Here is a 22718-nt window from a genome sequence, read left to right as displayed (position 1 = left end):
TTGCCCCCATTGGCCTGGGGACAGTCTTTGAGCGATTGCTCTTTGAGAAGAAGTCAGCATCAGTGGGAGTCAGAGAAGAGGGGTAAGCAAACTAGATTGGGGAGCTGCTACCCCCAAATCAGACTGCAAAGACAGGCAGGGGTCATGGCCACCTCTGTGGGCCCAGTGCCAGATAGCTCCACAGAGGCTCAGAGAGGGCTGAAGGACCAAGGCTAAGGAAAATAACAAGGCTGAAACTCCCCATGTCTAATGACATCATGAGCATGACTGCAGAGCTCCCACACACCCTTCTGAGCCTCAGTTTTCCTGTCTGTAAAATAAAACTCAATGAAATGACACAAGTGAAGCCCAGCTGGTGCCTGCCCTCTTCTCATAAATGACCCATTACTTCTGTTCTCCGCTCCTCCCCAGGCCAGGCCTCCCCTCCCTAGTCCCCATCTTATACCCACACCTCCCTGCTCCTCACTCAGGGCCTTGGCTCTGAAGGGAGACCCCGAGGCCATCTGTAAGGGGGAGCACAGCTGGCGGTGGCGGCTGGCATCCAGGGGGCATGAGGGTGCATTCACCCCAGCACAGCATTCCTCCTTCCTAAGCTTGCACAGGGCCTGGTACTGAAGGGCAGCAGATTCACTCCAGCATGACTGCTGCAGCCACCTGTGTCTCTCGGTGGAAGGGGCAGCCTCAGGAGTGTGGAGTTCGGGGATCCAGCTTTGGCTTGGCCACGCCCAGAGCCAGCCAGCCTCGAGCACCTGTTTCCTGTCTGGGGGCATGGGAACCCTCCTGTCCTCCAGGGCCCCCAGCCTCCTCATCTCTGCTGGGCAGTCATCTACTACCACTGGTCCTGAGACCTCTTGTCCTGGAGCCTGCAGGGTCCAGTTCAGCTATGCCCCCTCTCAGGGCTGCTCTGGTGGCTTCTTTGCTGCCACCCTCCCCACCCCCAGCACTGTGCTCTCCCTGCCCCCACTACCACCCCCATCTGGTTGCCTAGTCCATGACTGTGAACTTGACCTCTACCCCTGGCTGCCTGGGCCTACAATCCTGCAAAAACCCCTCCAGCCAGCCGGCCCCCACCCCTCAGGACTTCCCTGGTGTGGCAGAGTCACCTGTGACACCTGGAGGGACTCCAGTCCAGTGTGTCCCCACCTTCAGCTAACCCCCTTGGAGAAGCCTCCCTGTGGTGCAGGCAGAGGGGCACAGAGGCAGCAGCACATTGCAGGGAGCAGAGACACAAAGACAAAAGAAACAAATGATTCCTTAAGAGCCACGGCCAAAACAAATTGCCGCAATTAACACGTGCCACTGCCACGATCTATGGGCTGAAACGTGGCTGGAACGACGCAGAAGCAGAAACCACAGAGAGCGTGTGCTCCAATAAAACGGCAATAAATGGCACGGCTGTGATGGAACTCGTTTCGATTTTGTTCCAAAACCTTGTTTAAGTGCTGTTATTGTTTCTGTGCGAAAGAACACAAATGCTTTTTGAAAATTACTTCAGCATAAGCCTCACCTTCTCCAGAAAGTCTTTCTGATCCCTCCCATCCCTACTCCATGCAGGTCTGCAACCCCCACGATGCCCCCCTATGTTGCCCCCCATGTTGCCATGGTGCCCACACATCCCTGTCACCACCAGTGCCCACACGGCTTCTTCACCCCCAGGGACTGTGCATCGCCTGTCTCCACCCCACCCCAGAACAATGCTCTGTACACAGCAGGCAGCAGGTGACATGGGCCCAATGGAATGACTGTCAAGGTTAAGGGAGAGGCCACGTATGAACATCAAGGGAGGCACGCAGGCTGCTAAGGGGACCCTTGCCGAACAGATGAAATTCTTATTAGAAACAGTCAGTGTTGATTTCTCAAAAAATCTATCAATCAATAAAACAAAAGCATAAAGACATAGAAACACATAAACAGAGAATCGTTTTACATGGGAGATGGGGAGTGGTGACTTGGCCTCATAGGGCCATAATCACCCTTTTGGGGTTTTGTCCCACATTAGAAAAGCAGCCCCATAGCAGAGATACGGAAACCATAAAAGGGTAACAGAAGTTGGGCACAGAGTCAGGACTGGACTGAAGCCCTGGACAGCGCAGGCAACTCTGTAGCAGGTGGGGCAGGAGGGACTTTAGCCGGGAGCACTTGGCCCCCAGCCTAGGCACCAGAGGTCGAGGGGAGACCCTTCCCATTCCCTGAGAGATGGAGTGTGGGTCTCACTTGCAGGGGAGCCTCCTGGGAACCCTTCACATGGGAAGAAGGATGGAGAGAAGGGAAGCCTTTCTCTCCCCCAGCGACCAGCCAAGGGAGGCGAGCCCTCCTTGTCCGCTCTGGCAATATGGCACAAGGGGGGATGATTTGCCAGTTCTCTCTTGAGAGGCTTGGTGGGGAGCAACTGCAGGCCAGCTGGCAGCCCCCCTTCACCCTCTCACAGCCAGCAGGCCAGGGGTGAGGCATGGAGCAGCATCTCCGCTGCTTTGAGCGATCATGCGGACTCCAGGTCCACGTAAGGTAAGAAATTGGCTATCAAGGCTCTGAGGCACGTGCTATCTGCGATTTAGTAAATCTCTTCCCACCCCCAAATTTAATTTTTTTAAAAACCTCCCTCCTCAGGAACTCCATTCTCATGTATCCGAATCCACTCGCCAGCTCCCAGCAGAGGGGAGGGCCACTCTCTTGTGTACAAAGGCCCACCCTAGCGGGGAAGCTCGCGAAGGCAAGTCTCTGGGGGCCGTTTTTACTTTGTTTTGCCACTGTAGAGGCCACTCTTGGCAAGGAGCCCTTTTCAGTAAAAGCCATCAGCTGCGGAAGAAGGCAAAGGGCTGAAATAGCATCAGGTGGAGGAGGCGGCCCTGGAGAGAGGCCTGGTTTCCATCCCAGTTCTCCCACCATCTGCCTGTGGCCTCTGCAAGCTACCCAAGCCCTGGGGCCTCCATTTCCTCCCTGCAAAGGGAGCTGCCCTCAGAAGCACTCAGCTTGGTTCTTGGCACGGGGAGGGATTAGCTCTGCACAAACCTGGTAGTTTCACGAGAAGCCATGTAAGGTAGAGAAGTCGCTGAAGGCATCTCCCTCTCAGAGTCAAAAGGAAACAGAAAGACAGGATCTTGTGTCTCTTCCTCTTTTTAAAAAGGGAATTAGGCCAGGTGCGGTGGCTCATGCCTATAATCCCAGCACTTTGGGAGGCCGAGGTGGGTGGATCACCTGAGATCAGGAGTTTGAGACCAGCCTGGCCAACATGGAAAAATCCCGTCTCTACTAAAAATAAAAAAATTAAAAACAAACAAACGACACCAAAACACACACACACACACACACATTAGCTGGACATAGTAGTGCACACCTGTAGTCCCAGCTACTTGGGAGGCTGAGGCAAGAGAATTGCTTGAACCCGGGAGGCGGAGGTGGCAGTGAGCTGATCCAGCCTGGGAGAGAGTGAGACTCGGTCTCGATGAATAAATCAATGGGAAGTCATATCATCACGAGGTCCCCACTTACCCTCGTGACCTCATCTAACCCTAATAACCTTCCAGAGGCCCCATCTCCAAGTATGATCATGTTGGGGAACAGGGTTTCAACACATAAACCTAGGGGAGGCCAGACTCACGCATTCAGTCCATTGCACAATGTATCAAAAATTCAAATCGTGGCCGGGCGCGGTGGCTCAAGCCTGTAATCCCAGCACTTTGGGAGGCCGAGACGGGCGGATCACGAGGTCAGGAGATCGAGACCATCCTGGCTAACACGGTGAAACCCCGTCTCTACTAAAAAATACAAAAAACTAGCCGGGCGAGGTGGCGGGCGCCTGTAGTCCCAGCTACTCGGGAGGCTGAGGCAGGAGAATGGCGTAAACCCGGGAGGCGGAGCTTGCAGTGAGCTGAGGTCCGGCCACTGCACTCCAGCCTGGGTGATAGAGCGAGACTCCGTCTCAAAAAAAAAAAAAAAAAAAAAAAAAAATTCAAATCGTATTGGGCAAGCCTGTACTGCCCGATTGTAAGCAAAGTCTCTGAGGCTGGAGAAATCAAGGTACCCATCAGTGAATACAGGGTATTAAGAAATGCCAAAGCTCACTGCTCAAGTTCATCTCCTGCTGGCCCTGTGGCCCTGCTGCCTGGGCCTAGAACGAACCCACTTCTCCACAAGGCCTTGTCTTCCTTGAGACTCTCACAGTGTGATCCGAGAAGCATGCTCCACAATTTCTTATCAATTGAACACTAAAACCCCCATCTGGCTACGGGATTCCTAGTTTCTCCTCAGGGATTTTGTGGTTAAACCTTTCTGTCTCCAATGCAATGTAGCAGTGAGCACAGCTCTGGACGCGTGTCCCAAGCCTGAGGTCTAACGCTGCCTCTGCCCCCTCATTTGCTGTGCAGCTTAGGCAAGTCACTTTACCTCTCTGGGCTGGGCTCACCTCATCCAACCAATGGGAGGGTTGAACTGCTCTTTTCTTTTCTTTTTGAGACACAGTCTCACTCTGCCCCCCAGGCTGGAATGCAGTGGCTCACTGCAGCCTTCACCTCCCAGATTCAAGTCATTCTCCTGCCTCAGCCTCCCAAGTAGCTGGGATTACAGGTGTGCACAACCACACCCAGCTAATTTTTTTTTTTTTTTTTTTTTCCTGAGATGAAGTTTTGCTCTTGTTGCCCAGGCTGGAGTGCAATGGCGTGATCTCAGCTCACTACAACCTCTGCCTCCCAGGTTCAGGTGATTATCCTGTCTTGGCCTCCCGAGTAGCTGGGATTAGAGGCACCCACCACCACACTTGGCTAATTTTTTGTATTTTTAGTAGAGACAGGTTTTCACCATGTTGGCCAGGCTGGCCTCAAACTCCTGACCTCAAGTGATCTGCCTGCCTTGGCCTCCCAAAGTGCTGGGATTACAGGAGTGAGCCATCGTCCCCAGCTGCTCTTCCCTTTTTACTGTCCTATGACTGGTCTCCCAGTGCCAGCTGAGAGTGTTGGTCCGATCTCTTTTCTTCTAAGCTGGCCACACAAATGGACCTCAGTTACTCAGCAGCCATTAAAATCTGGTACCAGCCACCATTTAGGCCTCTGGACATCATCCTTGGGCAAAGGAGGTTTTTTCTGTTAGCTTGGGCCTAGCCCTCCCCGCTTATATCCTGGACTGTGAAAATGGACTGAGCGGGCGTTAGGGAATTCAGGATGAGCTAGAAAAAAAAAAAATCCTGCTGCAATAAATTGCATCACAGTGGAGATCTCTTTCTACCCAGAAAATTCTGAGCCCAGACAATGGCTCATTTGTTTCAGACAATATTCAATACAACAGAATTCCAGGTCAATAGAAGGATTTCTGCAGGTTCTTAGAGTTGGTAGCAAAAGGATTTAACCCACAGAGAAAAGAGAGCTGTTCAATTATAGATTCCCAGGCGTGAGGGAGGCCTTATTAATAAGGTGTCTGCTGAAAATGCTGCTCCCTCAGTTGGGAGTATCCCACCTAATGACAGTGGGGGACTGATGCACCCAGGGCCCTGACCAGGGAGGACGTTTGAGTAAATATTCCGGCAGAGATGGCTGCTGCTAGAATGGTAAGCAAGCCGGGGAGCAGAGGAAGCGGCCCCTTTCTCCCAGGCCCTCAGATGATACATTTTTATAAACATCCAGGCAGGCAGCCTCTGAAGACTCCTGGGCTTTACAAACACATCTCGTATTCCACAGTCAGCTGAGACCACGCTCTGAGCATGGGCGGTAAGAGGAGCAGGAAGCAGGAGGGGCGGGGAGGGGTCTGGCACCAGCTTTCTAAATTTAACATGCAGTTGCTTTTAGGCCAGTGGATAAAAAATAAATTCCAGTGCTTAAAGCTCTTATCTTTGTTTACCATTTCCCCAAACAGCTAGTGACCTGCACTCTGACTCTTCCAGCGAATCAACGAGATGCACACGAAGACGAGGGATGGGAAATGCAGGAGGGGGCGTGGGGAGGGCAAGTTCATGGCTCTCCACCTTCCCGTGATGTTTATTTGGCCTGGCAGAGTGACCAGGGTCTGCTAAGGTCATGAGGCTGTCCCTGGGTGGGTGGGGGCATGGTCATGCTGCATCAGACCAGCCCAGAGGTGGAGGGCACCTTGGGGTCCCTCGTGTCACTCTCCTGTTGATGAGGGACCTATGGATATCCTACAGCGACCTTTTCAGATGCTCCATAACCTCGTGTGAAAAGCTCCAGTGAACCTGGGCTTACTTATTGCGTTGTGAAGTTGTGGTCATTTGAAAATCCTGCCCCACATGGAGTCAGAATCTTTCTTTCTGGGACTGATGCCATGGGGCCTGGCTCCACCCCCACAACTGCATGGCACAGCACTGCCTTCTTCTTGGCCGTGGGCTTGCCCTGCAGACGGCTGACGATGCTCTCCTGCCTCCCTTCAGTTTGCTCCATTCTCCCAAATTCTTTCAATGTGCCTGGTAGAAGCAGTCTGCCAGTCTCCCCTCGCTCCCTCTCACTCATCCCCTCTCTAACTGCTCATCCTGTGATCCCACTGACTTGGTTTTGGCCTCGTCCCTGCCCCAGTTGACAAATAGAGTGGCGTGTCTTCTTCTTCTCTATTATTATCATTATGATTATTGGCAATCATAGTTCATGCTGCCTCAAACTCCTGGCTCAAGTGATCCTTCCACCTCGGCCCCCCGAGTAGCTGGGATTACAGGTGCATACCACCATGTCTGGCAATTTTTTTTTTAAAGATGGGGTTTCACTATGTTGTCCAGGCCGGTCTTGATCGCCTGACCTCAAGCAATCCTGCCATCTCAGCCTCCCAAAGTGCTGGGATTACAGGCATGAGCCACCGTGCCAGCCATCAGTGGTCTCTCTTAGTCTTGAATCTCCCAGGCACTGTCCAGGACATCTGAGATGTTGTCCAGGGTCCCTGACTTTCCAGTTGTCCTGCCACCTTCCCCTTGGCAGTAGTTAAGGTTTAATGCTTGGCTCTGTGCTTGTTTTTCTTACCCCCATCCCAGAGGACTCATTCCCCTCTGTGCCGACACCATCTCCCCACCTCTAGGCCAAGCTGCTGACGGTCTCACCCGGGTGGGGTGGTGGAGGGGCCTCCAACAAAATCCTGCAAAAGCTGATCTTCCCCTGGGATATGCTGCCCCACCCATGTGGTCCTCTTTCTTTCTCTCAGCCCCCCAGGACTGAAACCAGGGCATCCCTTTCATCTCTCTTCAATCCCTGACCCATAAAATCCCAAGACCCTCACCTCCCCTGGTAGAGCTTCCTTATGACAGTGATTCTGAAATCCAGGCTGCATGTGACAATCCCTTGGGGGACTTTTAAAGCAATACCAATTCCTGCACCCCAATCCAGACCAATTAAGTGGACATGTTTTGGGATGGGCCCCAGCATCAATAGGGAACAGCCAAGATAGAGAGTCACTGCTGATACGGCTTCTCTCTTTCAGCCCCTTTTCCCGTTCTGACTATTGGCCTTGTGATTGGAGCGCCTCACTTTTGCCTGGACAGTTGCAAGAACCTCCTGTCTTATTGACCTATTTCCCACCTCTTTCTACCCCAACCAACCTACATGTCATTGTCAGATCACACAAAGCCATTTTCAGGATGTTACCTTGACTCATCAAAAACCTTCAGTGGCTCCCTATTACCATAAAAATAAATCTGGGAATGAACAAATAAATGGTTTCCCAAATACAGAGTAAGTTCTATATGGCGTGGAACCGTATCTTATCCCCTATCTTTCCCTGCCCTCACCCCACACACTCTGCTAAGCAGAGTAAATAGAGGGAGCCAGGATCTGTGGGGTGAGCGAACAAAAGCATTTTCTCTGCAAATTAAATGCGGTCCACTCACTTCCCAGCACAGAGAAAGTGGGCTAGGTGATTTAACTATCACTTACTTAGGGGCTTCTTTCTTTCAACATCATATACAGTCAGCTGTGAATGTTCCAAACTAATGGAAAAAACAGAATCCTAAATGTTACCAAACAGGAGATAATTCAAAGACTCGAATCTAGTTGATGTTGGAATGCATTTTTGCTTACGAGTGCTGAGTGCTTGTGTCTGATAATTGGGGCAATTTTTAAAAATTAGGTAATTAGATGTGTTTTATTTGTTCCTATTTTCCCCTCCCCCCATTACACACACACACACACACACACACACACACACACATTATATGAATAAATAACTCAGCTCCCAAAACAATGCCCTATTTCTTTCTCTCAGTCCTTTCCTGGAATAGAGATAGTGGTTAGATTTCAGAATATTAGCAAGGGAGGGAGAAGAAATTGGGGAGGAGCCTGCAGTTAAAGTCAATAGAAGAAACTAGGATGTCAACAGGCTGCTTTTCAACTGATTCACTGTTAAAATTTTAGGCAGTGTGAACAACCTATCTGTCAAACTGTTTGCAATCTCTACTAAAGCTGAACATACACCTCCCTCAGGACCCGGCAGTCCCACTCGCAGGTGTACACCCACCAGAAACTGGTACTCTGTTCACCAAAAGCCATAAACAAGAATGTTCGTAAGGCTTTATTCCTAATGGCCCCCAACCTGGGAACAACGCAAATGTCCATCGACAAGGAAAAGGATGGATAAACCCGGGCAGCTCACCCAGTGGAGCACTAAATCATGAGGATGAACATACCACAACCACACAACACAGGTGACTGTCACAGACACGCAACTGAGCAAAAGAAGGCAGACCAAAGAGCCTGCCTGGAAAGATTTCATTTATAGGAAGTTCAAGAGGCAAAAGTAATCTCCCGTGTTGGAAGTCAAGACAGTGGTTATTCTTGAGGGGCATGTGACTGGGAGGGGCCATGGGCATGCTTCCAAGTGCTGGTCACACAGGGATGCTTATGGTGTGAAAATTCACTGAGCTCTACGTTTGTGTTTGTGTCATATTTTTCCATATGCATGTTATTCTTCCATAAAATATACAAGAGGAAAGGCAGGGAGGGAAGGCTGGAGGGAGGGAAGGTAAGCCCAGGTAGGCCCAGCTAATGGAAAAGGCTTGGAATTCGAAGACCTGGATTCAGTTCCAACTCTACTATTAACTGGCCGCGCGATCTGGGACAAGTCACCTCACCTCTCCAAATCTCTGGGGTTTTTTTATCTATAAAATAGACAATAAAAGCTGCCCTACCTACCTCACAGTGTGGTTGTGAGGACCAAATGGTATAATGGATGTAAAAATCCATTGCTGAGCAATAAAGTGCTTCACAAGGCAAAACACTATTATTATTCTAGATCTCTGCAGACAGCAATTTCTGCAGCGGGTCAGCACTGTCAGTGAAGCTAGGCCCAGAGCCATCGTGGAGAGGACCAACGCCCCGTGGGTGTGTGTTTTTGTGTGCACGCAGCCTGGTTTATGTTTTTCATTACATCTCTGCACCTAATCCCTTACTGGCCTGGGCCTCAGAGTACAGAAACACCTGGAATCATCCCTGTGTTTTTATGGGACGGGTTCTGTCTCCTTCTAAAGCAGGTATAAAGAGATGCCATGTACACTCTCCTAATTACTTTTTCTCAAGTATGGATGAATTTCAACATCTAAATCTGCCAAATTATTGAAGCTAGCATGGAGGACTTTCTGGGCATGACCAGAGAAGCCAGCAATGTGGATGGAAAGATTTATCACCCCCTCTCGTAACCAAACCTCCATCGTATCTCCCTGCAAGCCTTGAAACTGCTCACTGGACCCACTGAACTCAGACAACAGAGCTATGGGATCTAGAAGGTGAAATGTCAGAGCTCAGAGAATCTTAGCACCCTCCCAGCCTTGCCATAAGAACTCAGGGCTGGCTGGGTGCCATGGCTCATGCCTATAATCCCAGCACTTTGGGAGGCCTAGGTGGGTGAATCACTTGAGGTCAGGAGTTCAAGACCAGCCTGGCCAACATGGTAAAACCCCGTCTCTACTAAAAATACAAAAATTAGCTGGGCATGGTGGTGGGTGCCTGTAATCCCAACTACTTGGGAGGCTGAGGCATGAGACTCGCTTGAACCCAGGAGGTGGAGGTTGCAATGAGCCAAGATCATGCCACTGCACTCCAGCCTAGGGGATAGAGCAAGACTCTGCCTCCAAAAAAAAAAACTCAGGGCTTCTCTTGGAAACCAGTTGCAAGGGTGAGGGGCTTTGCCTCTGGTTTATGGTCAGAAGGGCAAAGCGAAGGTCACCCCATTTTCCACGGCTTGGTTTCATATTATAATCCCACAGTGCCTGGAGAATCAGAACAAATGGAAATTTTTATTCTTCGTATGGCTGTATTGCCCCAAGCTGTCCCTGTGCTTAAGGGATTTCCATCTCCCACTTCTAGAGGGCAAGGACCAGCATCACTTGGCCCACTTCTTAGCATAAGACCAAGTCTAGTGACGGCTGAATAGGTATAACTACTACAGATGCTGCTGTTCCTATCGCTCTGAAGAACAAAACTGAAGCCACCTTCGCTCCTATTTCCTTTAACAAAATAGAAAAATGGTAATTTTTCTATTAGGTCCGTGAATCTCCAGGAAAAATCTTTGTGAAGCAATGACATTTTTATTTTCTTTTTCTCATTTATACTGCAGATGACATCTGCACACACACCCAGTGTGTGGAGTATGTGTAGGTGTGTGACTGTGTGTGTGTCTAGCTTTCAGAGAAAATGATATACAAAATGATAAATATAGAAAAGAGATTAATAGGAGAGGGCAATACTAAATGTTATTTCCTACATAAAAGGATTTATCAATAGATTTCCCAAAGAGTTAGTTTCCTAAACCATCAGGTTAATCTACTGTATTTCAATGTATTTAGATATTGTGCCAGGCACAGTGGCTCATGCCTGTGATCCCAGTACTTTAGGAGGCCGAGACTGGAGGATCACTGGAGTCCAGGAACTCAAGACCAGCCTGGGTAACATAGTGAGACGTCCCCGCATCTCTACAAACAAACAACAATTAGACAGGCATGGTGGCTTGCACCTGTAGTCCCAGCTACTCTGGAGGCTGAGGCAGAAGGATCGCTTGAGCCCAGGAGTTCAAGGATGCAGTGAGCTATGACGGCACCACTGCACAGTAGCCTGGGCCACAGAGCAAGAAAATAAATAAACACATATTGGTTTCCAGATCCTAAACTATATGATGGAAAGACTAAGAGACCAAGAATCTTAGAAATAAAATTACAAGTTACTGCCCATTGAAAATCAAATAGATATGAAAAAGTCTCCCCCAAAATGAAGAAACTCTGGTTGGAGAATGTAAACCACTAGGTAAATATTCTATTTATTTGCTTTATTTCCATGTTTCCCAATATTTAGTTTTCAATCTTCTAAGAGCGGTTATTGTATAAAATAAGTCCCAGCTGAAATGAATTTGATAGTATTTAGAATTTCTTTCTGCCTTAACACATCCTATCAGCGTAGTTCAGTACAGAGAGCAGAGCGCCTCATGTTGGAACAAGCTTTTCCACCACTGAATGTCTTCAAACAGAAATATCACCTGCTTATGAGGTACCTTCCAGTTGCCAAAGACCTTCATCTTCTTGTTCACCCTACTCTGCAAGATGGCTGGGACAGCATTACAGACGAGGGGGCCTGTTGATACTGCCCTGATGACTGGCGCAAGGCTATGGCTAAGGGTTACAGACCTGGAACAGAACCCTGCCCTTTGCCTCCCTTGTGGGACCCAAGGCCAGGCCAAGGTCAGGGGGAGCAGCTGCGGGTCGGGAGACTTCCTCGTTGGGTGTGGAGAGCACAGGTTGATTTTGAGATTTCCCCTCAACTTATTCTCAGTAATTTGGCCTTTGAAACAGGAAGCAGAGAGAACCCTGGGGGACGGCTTTTCGTGTTATCTTTTGGAAACACAGAAGCTTCAGGTGCGTCCTAGCTTGAAATAAGAGAATATTCTGCTCAGTCCCCCACATTTTTGTGACACTCCAGGCCCAGCAGGCCCACCGCGCCCTCACCAGCTGTCGGTAATGTTGGTGCCTGGAGGTGCTGACACAGGACCGGGTATGCCAGGCACCTGTCCTCCAGGCTGTAGTGCAGTGGCGCTATCTCAACTCACCGCAATCTCCACCTCCCAGGTTCAAGCAATTCTCCTGCCTCAGCCTCCCAAGTAGCTGGGATTACAGGCACCTGCCACCACACCTGGCTATTTTTCTATTTTGAGTAGAGATGGGATTTCACCATGTTGCCCAGGCTGGTCTTGAACTCTAGGCCTCAAGTGACATACCTACCTTGGCCTCCCAAAGTGCTGAGATGACAGGCGTTGAGTCACTGTGCCTGGCCGATAAGAACCCTTTTCTAAACATGACCACAATACCATTATCAACTAAGACCAAAATGAACGTTCATTCCTTGAGAGGATCAAATATCCTGCTGGATTCACAATTCCCTGATTGATTCATATTTGTTTCAGGTTGGTTGCAGCAGCCTCTGAACAAGCCCATCCATTTTTCACTGGTTTATTCTCACTCATCCTAAAAATCTCAGCCTGGACGTTGTCACTTCCCCCTGGCAGAGTCCCTGATCCCAAATGTCGGCGATGTGTGTCCCTCGTCTGTTCTCCCATCTCACCCTTATCCACTTGTTTGCATCCTGATAGACTGGAAGCTCCAAGAAGCTGGGACATGTCCATGCATTTTAAAGTTACGTCTCCTGGGCCTAGCACAGTGCCTGGTGACTCATGCTCGCCAATTCCATATGTATTCCCTGAGTATGTAAATGAAGGATCTCATAAAAAGAACTCCTCATAAGCCCATTCGATAACACTGTACACATCCATGTAATGATTTGTTTAGGAATCTGTTTCCTCAATGGGCAGAGCCTTCTTGGAACCCCAGCACCTGGTCCCACACCTGACCCATCCAAGGTGCCCATTGAGGGACTGCGGAATGAACGAGGACACTTAGAGTAAGTTCTATGTTGAGACGTTGGGTTCACAGGCCTTCCTCTCTGGGCCTCATTTTTCTAGTCTCTGTCACGACGGATGGCTGCGAGGATTTTCAAGATCCTTTCCCGGGACGGGGAGTCCTCATTTAGCGTGCGCTTGCTGCCCTCTGCTGGCAGAATTTGCTCAGGACCGCTCTGTCCCTGCTATTCCTGAAAGCTCCAGGCAAAGCCAGCAACTGTGGGTGGACCAGCCAGTGAGAGGGATAGGGACTTGAGTTTTGTTGTCTCGCTGGTTCGACTAAGACATGGAGGTGTGTGCGTCCCTCCGCCTCATCCGTTCGCTCCTCAGGTGCGGAGAAGCGCTAGGGCAGGTCTCAGACAGACAGAAAGACCTATGCCCCTGCGTGCACATCAGGACAGCCAGGGGCTATAAAAGGAGAGCTGGTGCCCAGGCCCCACCTCAGACCAACACTGGAGAGTAGGGCCCAAGCATCCATCTATATTAAAAATACATAAAAATCTGGCTGTTTCTGGCCGGGCACTGTGGCTCACGCCTGTAATCCCAGCACTTCGGGAGGCTGAGGCAGGCAGATTGCCTGAGGTCAGGAGTTCGAGACCAGCCTGACCAACATGGTGAAACCTCATCTCTACTAAAACTACAAAAATTAGCCAGGCATGGTTGTGGGCACCTGTAATCCCAGCTACTCGGGAGGCTGAGGCAGGAGAATTGCTTGAATCCGGGAAGTGAAGGTTGCGGTGAGCCGAGACCTGGCCATTGCACTCCAGCCTGGGCAACACGAGCAAAACTCCATCTCAAAAAAAAAAAAAATCTGGCTGTTTCTTTTTTATTATTAGTATTACACTTTAAGTTCTAGGGTACATGTGCACAATGTGCAGGTTTGTTACATATGAATACATGTTCCATGTTGGTGTGCTGCACCCATTAACCCGTCATTTACATTGCTTATCTCCTAATGCTATCCCTTTCCCCTTCCCCACCCCATGACAGGCCCCGGTGTCTGATGTTCCCCATCCTGTGTCCAAGTGTTCTCATTGTTCAATTCCCACCTATGAGAACATGTGGCGTTTGGTTTTCTATCCTTGCGACAGTTTGCTGAGAATGATGGTTTCCAGCTTCATCCATGTCCCTACAAAGGACCTAACTCATCCTTTTTTATGGCTGCATAGTATTCCATGGTGTATATGTGCCACATTTCCTTAATCCAGTCTATCATTGATGGACATTTGGGTTGGTTCCAAGTCTTTGCTATTGTGAATAGTGCCACAATAAACATATGTGTGCATGTGTCTTTATAGCAGCATGATTTATAATCCTTTAGGTATATACACGGTAATGGGATGGCTGGATCAAATGGCATTTCTAGTTCTAGATCCTTGAGGAATCGCCACACTGTCTTCCACAATGGTTGAACTAGTTTGCAGTTCCACCAACAGTGTAAAGCGTTCCTATTTCTCCACATCCTCTCCAGCACCTGTTGTTTCCTGACTTTTTAATGATCGCCATTCTAACTGGTGTGAGATGGTATCTCATTGTGGTTTTGATTTGCATTTCTCTGATGGCCAGTGATGATAAGCATTTTTTCATGTGCCTGTTGGCTGCATAAATGTCTTCTTTTGAGAAGTGTCTGTTCATATACTTTGTGCACTTTTTGATGGGGTTGTTTGATTTTTTCTTGTAAATTTGTTTGAGTTCTTTGTAGATTCTGGATATTAGCCCTTTGTCAGATGAGTAGATTGCAAAAATTTTCTCCCATTCTGTAGGCTGCCTGTTCCCTCTGATGGTAGTTTCTTTTGCTGTGCAGAAGCAAAAGATCAATTAGATCCCATTTGTCAATTTTAGCTTTTGCTGCCATTGCTTTTGGTGTTTTAGACATGAAGTCCTTGCCCATGCCTATGTCCTGAATGGTATTGCCTAGGTCTTCTTCTAGGGTTTTTATGGTTTTTATGGTTTTAGGTCTAACATTTAAGTCTTTAATCCATCTTGAATTAATTTTAGTATATGTAAAGAAGGGATCCAGTTTCAGCTTTCTACATATGGCTAGCCAGTTTTCCCAGCACCATTTATGAAATAGGGAATCCCTTCCCCATTTCTTGTTTTTGTCAGGTTTGTCAAAGATCAGATGGTTGTAGATGTGTGGTATTATTTTTGAGGGCTCTGTTCTGTTCTGTTGGTCTATATCTCTGTTTTGGTACCAGTACCATGCTCTTTTGGTTACTGTAGCCTTGTAGTATAGTTTGTAGTCAGGTAGCATGATGCCTCCAGCTTCGTTCTTTTGGCTTAGGAATGTCTTGGCAATGCAGGCTCTTTTTCGGTTCCATATGAACTTTAAAGTAGTTTTTTCTAATTCTGTGAAGAAAGTCATTGGTAGCTTGATGGGGATGGCATTGAATCTATAAATTACCTTGGGCAGTATGGCCATTTTCACGATATTGATTCTTCCTATCCATGAGCATGGAATGTTCTTCCATTTGTTTCTGTCCTCCTTTATTTTGTTGAGCAGTGGTTTGTAGTTCTCCTTGAAGAGGTCCTTCACATCCCTTGTAAGTTGGGTTCCTAGGTATTTTATTCTTTTTGAAGCAATTGTGAATGGGAGTTCACTCATGATTTGGCTCTCTGTTTGTCTGTTATTGGTGTATAGGAATGCTTGTAATTTTTGCACATTGATTTTGTATCCTGAGACTTTGCTGAAGTTGCTTATCAGCTTAAGGAGATTTGGGCTGAGATGATGGGGTTTTCCAAATATACAATCATGTCATCTGCAAACAGGGACAATTTGACTTCCTCTTTTCCTAATTGAATATCCTTTATTTCTTTCTCCTGATTGCCCTGGCCAGAACTTCCAACACTATGTTGAATAGGAGTGGTGAGAGAGGGCATCCCTGTCTTGTGCCAGTTTTCAAAGGGAATGCTTCCAGTTTTTGCTCATTCAGTATGATATTGGCTGTGGGTTTGTCATAAATAGCTCTTATTATTTTGAGATACGTTCCATCAATACTGAATTTATTGAGAGTTTTTATCATGAAGGGTTGTTGAATTTTGTCGAAGGCCTTTTCTGCATCTATTGAGATAATCATGTGGTTTTTGTCTTTGGTTCTGTTTATATGATGGATTACATTTATTGATTTGTGTATGTTGAACCAAAGCTGGCTGTTTCTAACATGCAGCCACATGGAGAACTGCTGAACCAAGACGATCTTTACATATGTATCTTTTTTTTGTTGTTTTGAGATGGAGTTTTGCTCTTGTTGCCTAGGCTGTGATCTCAGCTCACTGCAACCTCCACCTCCTGATTCAAGCGATTCTCCTGCCTCAGTCTCCAGGGTGGCTGGGATTACAGGCACTCACCACCATGCTCAGCTAAATTTTTGCAGTTTTAGTAGAGACAGGGTTTCACCATGTTGGCCAGGCTGATCTTGAACTCCTCACCTCGGGTGATCCACCCACCTCGGCCTCCCAAAGTGCTGGGATTACAGGCGTGAGCCACCGCACCTGGCGTATATGTATATCTTGATCTAAAAGCCTAGAAGCACAGTTAAAAAAAAAAAAAAAGCCCATCTGGGGAAAGAGTAAATAAAGACTTTGATTTTCTAATACAAAATTCCCTTAGCCTATCTTAAAAAGTTTTCTTTCTTTGACAAACCGTGACAGCTTACAAGCCATACAGTTTTCTTTGAGGAACCAACATCATTTACCCATTAGGGATGCTGCTCCCAGATCCAGTTTTTCTTTTTGAGATATAGCTCCCTATTTTTGTGTACCGCACCTCTGTTTCTTGTTTGATGCATGTATATTCCTGCATTTGTTAAGATTCATTTGGTTGCAGACAATGGAATTCAGAATGTCGCTAACTTTAGCCACAAGAACTTGTTGGAAGGTACCAAGATGCCACCCACAGGACTACCTGCCAGGAGGAGCAGATAGCAAATAGGAACTGGAACTCTATGGGGCACCAAGAAATGGTCTGTCCGTCCTTTGCTTCTGCTTTGCTGTGTATATCTGATTCATTTCTTCTTTCCTGAGGCCAACTGCTGTTTTCTGCTCATTAATCCACGAGGCCAAATGTGGCCAACAATGGGTCTCCACTTCCCTGTGTTCAATTGCCGCCTGCTGGAGAAAAACTTCTTTTTTTTGGTCCCAGATCCATATTTCCAGACTGGTCCCTTTGGGCCAGTCAATCTTGGCCTGCAGGGCTGGCTACAGGATCTGTGAGGCCCACTGAGAAATAAAAGTGTGGTAGCCTTTATTCCCAGAGCGGGGGGAAGTGTCCATCGTGGTACTCAGTGAGCTTCTTCATTTCTTCTGTAGTCTCTTTTTCGACTTGTCATGGTGCTTTTTATTTTCTATTTACTGTCGTTCTAAGAAAACTCTAAATTTTAAATTATTAGCAAGCATTTTACCATTCATCTTTATATCAAGCAATGCCAGTTTTAAATGTAAATTTCAGAGCATTTAACTCATATGCAGAACCACTGAAATTACACAATTGGTGTTTTGTGACTTGTTGGCCAGAAGAGACAAACACAAACCAAACTTAGGAAGACTAAAAGCAGGAAGAGAGGATGCCTCCAGGTTCACCCAAGGGGGACGCTCTTTCAGGCCTGGACATACTGGATGAGCTGGGGGAGTCCAGACCCTTGCAGGCATCCAAGGGCCCTATCAGTCACCAGTCACATGCACTGAGACCCAGCCAGGGAGGCAGGGTCTAGAGAAATTAGTCCAGAAGTCTTCCCTTTCCACAGCCTTCCCCAGCCAGCCACAGCAGACTAACCTCCAAGGATCTCTAAACCTCTGTGCTATGACACACTCAGTACCTGGGCTGGGGGTGGGCAGAGGTTTGCCCCCATCGAGACAGTTCTAACAGGTTCCCCGGTGATGCTGCTGCTGCTGACCCTTGCCCATCCTGAAACTCACTTTGAGAGCTGGCTGAGATCCCAGGCAGGGCAGCCAGTGGCTGCTCCAGGGCTGTGAAGGGCTCCCCCTGCAGATGGAGGAACTAGGCCTCCCAGCGCCTGTCCCTGGAACGTTGGTGGCTTCCGAATGGACTTGCCCTGGAGGCTGGCCTCCTGCTGCTCTGGGAAAAAGAGGGAACAGAAGAAAGCAATCCCTCACCTCGGGGACTCCTCTTGGATTAGCATTATCTAGGTGAAGAAAGTGAGACCATCACCCACCAACCAGATAACTCATTCCACCTCTGTGGGGAAACTGGCAGAGCAGCAAATAAGCTTCCTTAACCCCGGTGCGCCCTCACCCTGCTCATGGGCACATGTGTTCATCTTCAGGCCAAAGAGGGGCAGTCAGGGAGTGACAAGAGTGTCACTCCAGGATAGTCACCCACGGGGTGTTAGGATCCCCACATCTGCACCCCCTGAAATATAATCAACATTTTCCAACTGTTCCTAATCTGACCTGTGCAAATGGAATCTCATTCGAACTTGTATTTCTCATCATAGTAACTCATATAGCTTCTGTGTTTTACCCTTTCATATCCGTTGACCATTTTTCTAGCTAGTTGTCTTTTCCTACTGATTGACAGTAGCTCTTTGGTTTTTTGTTAATTCTAATCCCTTATACATATTGCAAAACTTTTTATTTGCTATTTCTCTATTTGTCTTTTAACTTCATAATGTGCCATGACTACCCATATGACAGGCTCTTTGAGCCTCAGTTTTCTCATCTGAGAGAAGGGGAAGTAGCCACCACACTGGCTTAGTGGAGGATCCAATGAGGGAACATCTATGCTGCACTTGGTCGGCCACATCGTCAGCTCCCAATAAATGCTGGCAGCTGTGGCTGCCGCTGCAGTTTTATAACCAAACTTCTCTGTATTACAAAGACCCCTTAGCCCCACGCTAGCACCGTGAAATATAAGCACAACAAAACACACTGAATGCCAATCAGACGCAATTTGGGTCATATCGACTTTTCATTTTGTGGGGTTTCCGTTTAAATGTTTGCCAAAGTTGGAAACAAGATTGAAATTTAAGGAAAAGACAAAATGCCATGAGAGTCGGGCTAACATGAACTTCTCCCTTTGTCATGACCGCTCCATCAGATGGTCCCTGAGTTCTGCAGCCTCGAGGAAGGCCTGCCCTATCTGGACATGGTGATTGCAGAGACGCTGAGGATGTACCCACCAGCTTTCAGGTGTGTGGCAGCCCCCTCCCCTGCCCCAGTCCCTACCCCCTAACCCTACTCCATGCCCCACCCTGCAGGTCAGGGCCCTCTTCCATCAGTTACCTCATGTGTTTCTGGAGGGCAACGCCTGAGTCCTGGGTTCCTTTGTATCCCCCAGGACACCTCAGATATCTGGCCCACTTTCCTATAGCTTAACAACCTTCTCAAAGCTTCACTGGCCTTTTCTTAACACTGCCTTCCTCCCCAACCCAAGCCAGCCCTTTGGTCTCCCAGCCTTTGCTGGCTTTTGCCATTTCCCCTGCCTGTTCATTCAGTATTCATTCATTCATTCAGCAATTGTTTATTGAGCATCTACTCTGTGCCAAGCACTGGGAAATCAGCTGTATATAAAACAGATAAAAGTCCCTGATCAGTCTTGGAGCTGGCATTCCAGTAGGGGACTGTCTGAGTCCTGGGAGCTCCTTCCTGCCATCCAACACCCCCAGCTGTCCAATCCTGGAGCTCCAACATGACTCACCCTCCAAAACGTCTCATCGCCCCTCAGGACGTCTGTGTTGGGCTTGCCTCACCTGGTCCTCCCTGCCCTCCCTCCCCAGCACTTTGAGCTGTAACTGTACTTCATGTTATATTCTTGGACACATGTCTGCCACTGCATGGCATTTCACTAATGTACACACCAACCAGCCGATCACACCAAGCTGTGGGTATCCTGAGGGTAAAACCACCTATTGTGCTTCGTTCAAACTCTCCCAAACAAGGCACTCCATAGAGAAGAGCGTCTTAATTCATGTCCCCAGACCCTTACAGAGAGTGAAATAACAGCCAGATTTCAAGCTCTAGAAACAAAAGCAGCACAAAGCATTAACCGTATGTGATAAATTCCACTCAACACTTATGAATTACTAGATCACATAAACCATATGGAGATACCTTTCACCATTTTTAAAGAGAATGTGTGGATGATTTGAGGGTATCTCAAAATGATATTTCAACACAAATGCATTACAAATAATGCAATTGTATATATTGTCCAAATATGCAAGTCCAGAAGCAAATACAGAAAATTCCAGTGGTGTGATTGGAATTGCATCATCCTCAAGGACGCAGGGTTTTAGGTTTTGGTGCAGAAGCAGGTCAGTCACTCAGGGGCTCTGTGCACCCTCTCCCCATGCCAGCATTAAGACCTGATGTGCAGCCCTTCCCTGATCTCCTTGGGAGCCTCTTGCAAACTGTCATCCAATTCTTTCTTTTATTTATTTATTTATTTATTTATTTTTGAGATGGAGTGTTGCCCTGTCCCCCAGGCTGGAGTGCAATGGTGTGATTTTGGCTCACTGCAACTTCCGTCTCCTGAGTTCAAGCAATCCTCGTGTCTCAGCCTCCCAAGTAACTGGGATTACAAGTGCCCACCACCGTGCCTGGCTAATTTTTTGTATTTTTAGTAGAGACAGGGTTTTACCATGTTGGCCAGGCTGGTCTCAAACTCCTAACCTCAGCTGATCTGCCGGTCTTGGCCTCCCAAAGTGCTGGGATTACAGGCATGAGCCACCATTCCCAGCCTTATTTTTTTCATAATTGATATCCAGCTTTCTTCCAAGGGGATTGTGGGCAGCTGGTGTACATGTTAAAATAAAGTTCAAGATAAAGCATTCAGTGATCAAACAGAACAAAGGCCATTTAAAGGAAAGAAGGCCTTACAGGGCCCCGGCTGATAGCTGGGGTCCAGCTTTGGCTTGGTGACCAGGGCTCCTGGCCAAGAGGGAGAGCAGCCAAGCCAAATGGGTGTGTTCTCCAGCAAGAGGACAGCACAGAAACTGACCAATGGATGCAGTACTTCCTGGACCTAAACTCAGCCATGAATCCATCAGACAAGACGTTGTATAGATGTCATGCTGAATAACAAAGGGATTAGGCTCTTCAACACGAAAATGCGGTGGCCAATTCTCCACTGACCCGTTATAAACAGCAGAGCAGGAAAGGAAGTCGGCACAGGCGAACCAGGAAGCCAGTGATCTCACCTGAGGACCAGACAGAAACTAGAGAACCTGGATGAAGTAGTTAGAAACAGGTCTAGTGGGCGTGTCAGAAGACCATCTCAGCCCTGGCCTTGGTTTACTGTGTGATTGTGAGCCCCATGCTGCTCTGTGCCTCTCCTTCCTACAGGTTAAATGGAGACATAAGCCTGTTTCATTGGCCCTGCAGAGGCGGGCGAGAGGCAGTGGGTGGCACGGGTGGAACTGCAGTGCCCGCTCAGCTGCATGCAGCATGAGGTGTGCAGGGAGGAGCGCTGGCACTGGTAGGACAAGAGAATGGCCAGCTTCCATCCAGCCTTGCTCTCCTGAGTCACACCTTCCCCACACCTGCCCCAAACCTGCCCTGCACCTGCACACCTGCCCCACACCTTCTCCACACCTGCCCCAAACCTGCCCTGCACCTGCACCACACCTGCCCCACACCTTCCCCAAACCTGCCCTGCACCTGCACATCTGCCCCACACCTTCCCCAAACCTGCCCTGCGCCTACACATCTGCCCCACACCTTCTCCACAGCTGCCCCACACCTCCACATCTGCCCCACACCTCCACACCTCCACCCCCACCTGCCCCACACCTGCCTCACGCCCATGCCTCAGCCTCCCACACCTGCCCCACACCTCCACACCCACCCATCTGCCCCACACCTCCACACCTGCCCCACACCTGCCCCATACCTCCATACCCACCCCACACTCCCCCCACACCTTTCTCCCACACCTGCCCCCATACCTCCACACGTGCCCCACACCTCCACGCTCACCCCACACCTGCTCCTTCTATGGTCTGCCCCCACACTCCGCCCCACAGCTCCACACCTGCCCCACACCTCCATGCCCCACACCTGCCCCACACCTCCACACCTGCCCCACACCTGCCCAACACCTGCCTGCCCCACACCCCCTCCACACCTGCCCCACACCCACTCCACATCTGCCCCACACTCCACACCTGCCCCACACCTGCCCAACACCTGCCCCACACCTCCACACCTGCCCCATACCTGCCCCCCACACCTGCCCCCACACCCCCTTCCACACCCCCACACCCCATTTCCCAACACCTGCTCCCAGACACCTCTTACACTACTCTAAGGCCTCCCCCACACCCGCTTCCCCACATCTTTGCTCCACACCTCAGCTTCTGCACACCCGCCCCCACACCCGCCCCACACCCGCCCCCACACCTGCCCTTGCACACCTACCTACGGCTCTGCCCCAATACCTCCACCACCTGCCCCACACCTGCTCCACACCACCTCACATCCGCCCCACACCTGCCTCACACCCACCCCACACCGCTCCACACCCACCCCACGCCTTCACACCTGCCTCATACCTGCCCCACACCCGCCCCACACCTGCCCCACACCTGCCTCATACCCACTCCACACCCCCACACCTCCACATGCTCCCATACCTGCTCCACACCTGCTCCACCTGCCCCACACCCGACCCACACCTGCCCCACACCTCCATGCTGGCCCCACACCTGCTCCACACCTGCCCACACCCGACCCACACCTGCCCCACACCTGCCTCACATCCACCTTCTGTTTTGAGTATTTCACTTACACCTTTATAATTTTGCTTTCATATTCTCGTTTTGCATACCTGGCTTTTACATATTCTTGTACATACTTTGTTCTATTAATTTCTTTACACTTTAATTTACTCTTTTACATCACTTGTATTT

At 49.0% G+C, this 22718-nt stretch overlaps 1 protein-coding gene across 7 annotated transcripts in view; it reads left to right on the top strand.

The window, feature by feature from the left end:
• TBXAS1 (thromboxane A synthase 1) overlaps positions 1-22718 on the top strand; it is a 213263-nt gene that overhangs the window by 166177 nt on the left and 24368 nt on the right. For all 7 annotated transcript variants that reach the window (XM_031665114.1, XM_031665111.1, XM_031665112.1 and 4 more), the window contains one exon: positions 18908-18999. In XM_031665114.1, coding sequence (XP_031520974.1) covers positions 18908-18999 — 92 coding nt within the window. The remainder of the gene's footprint in view (positions 1-18907; positions 19000-22718) is intronic.

This window comes from Papio anubis, chromosome 4 (genome assembly GCF_008728515.1).
Source record: "Papio anubis isolate 15944 chromosome 4, Panubis1.0, whole genome shotgun sequence".
Taxonomy (NCBI): domain Eukaryota; kingdom Metazoa; phylum Chordata; class Mammalia; order Primates; family Cercopithecidae; genus Papio; species Papio anubis.
The sequence above is the reverse complement of the archived record's forward strand: the minus strand, read 5'-3'. Positions and strand labels throughout refer to the sequence as shown.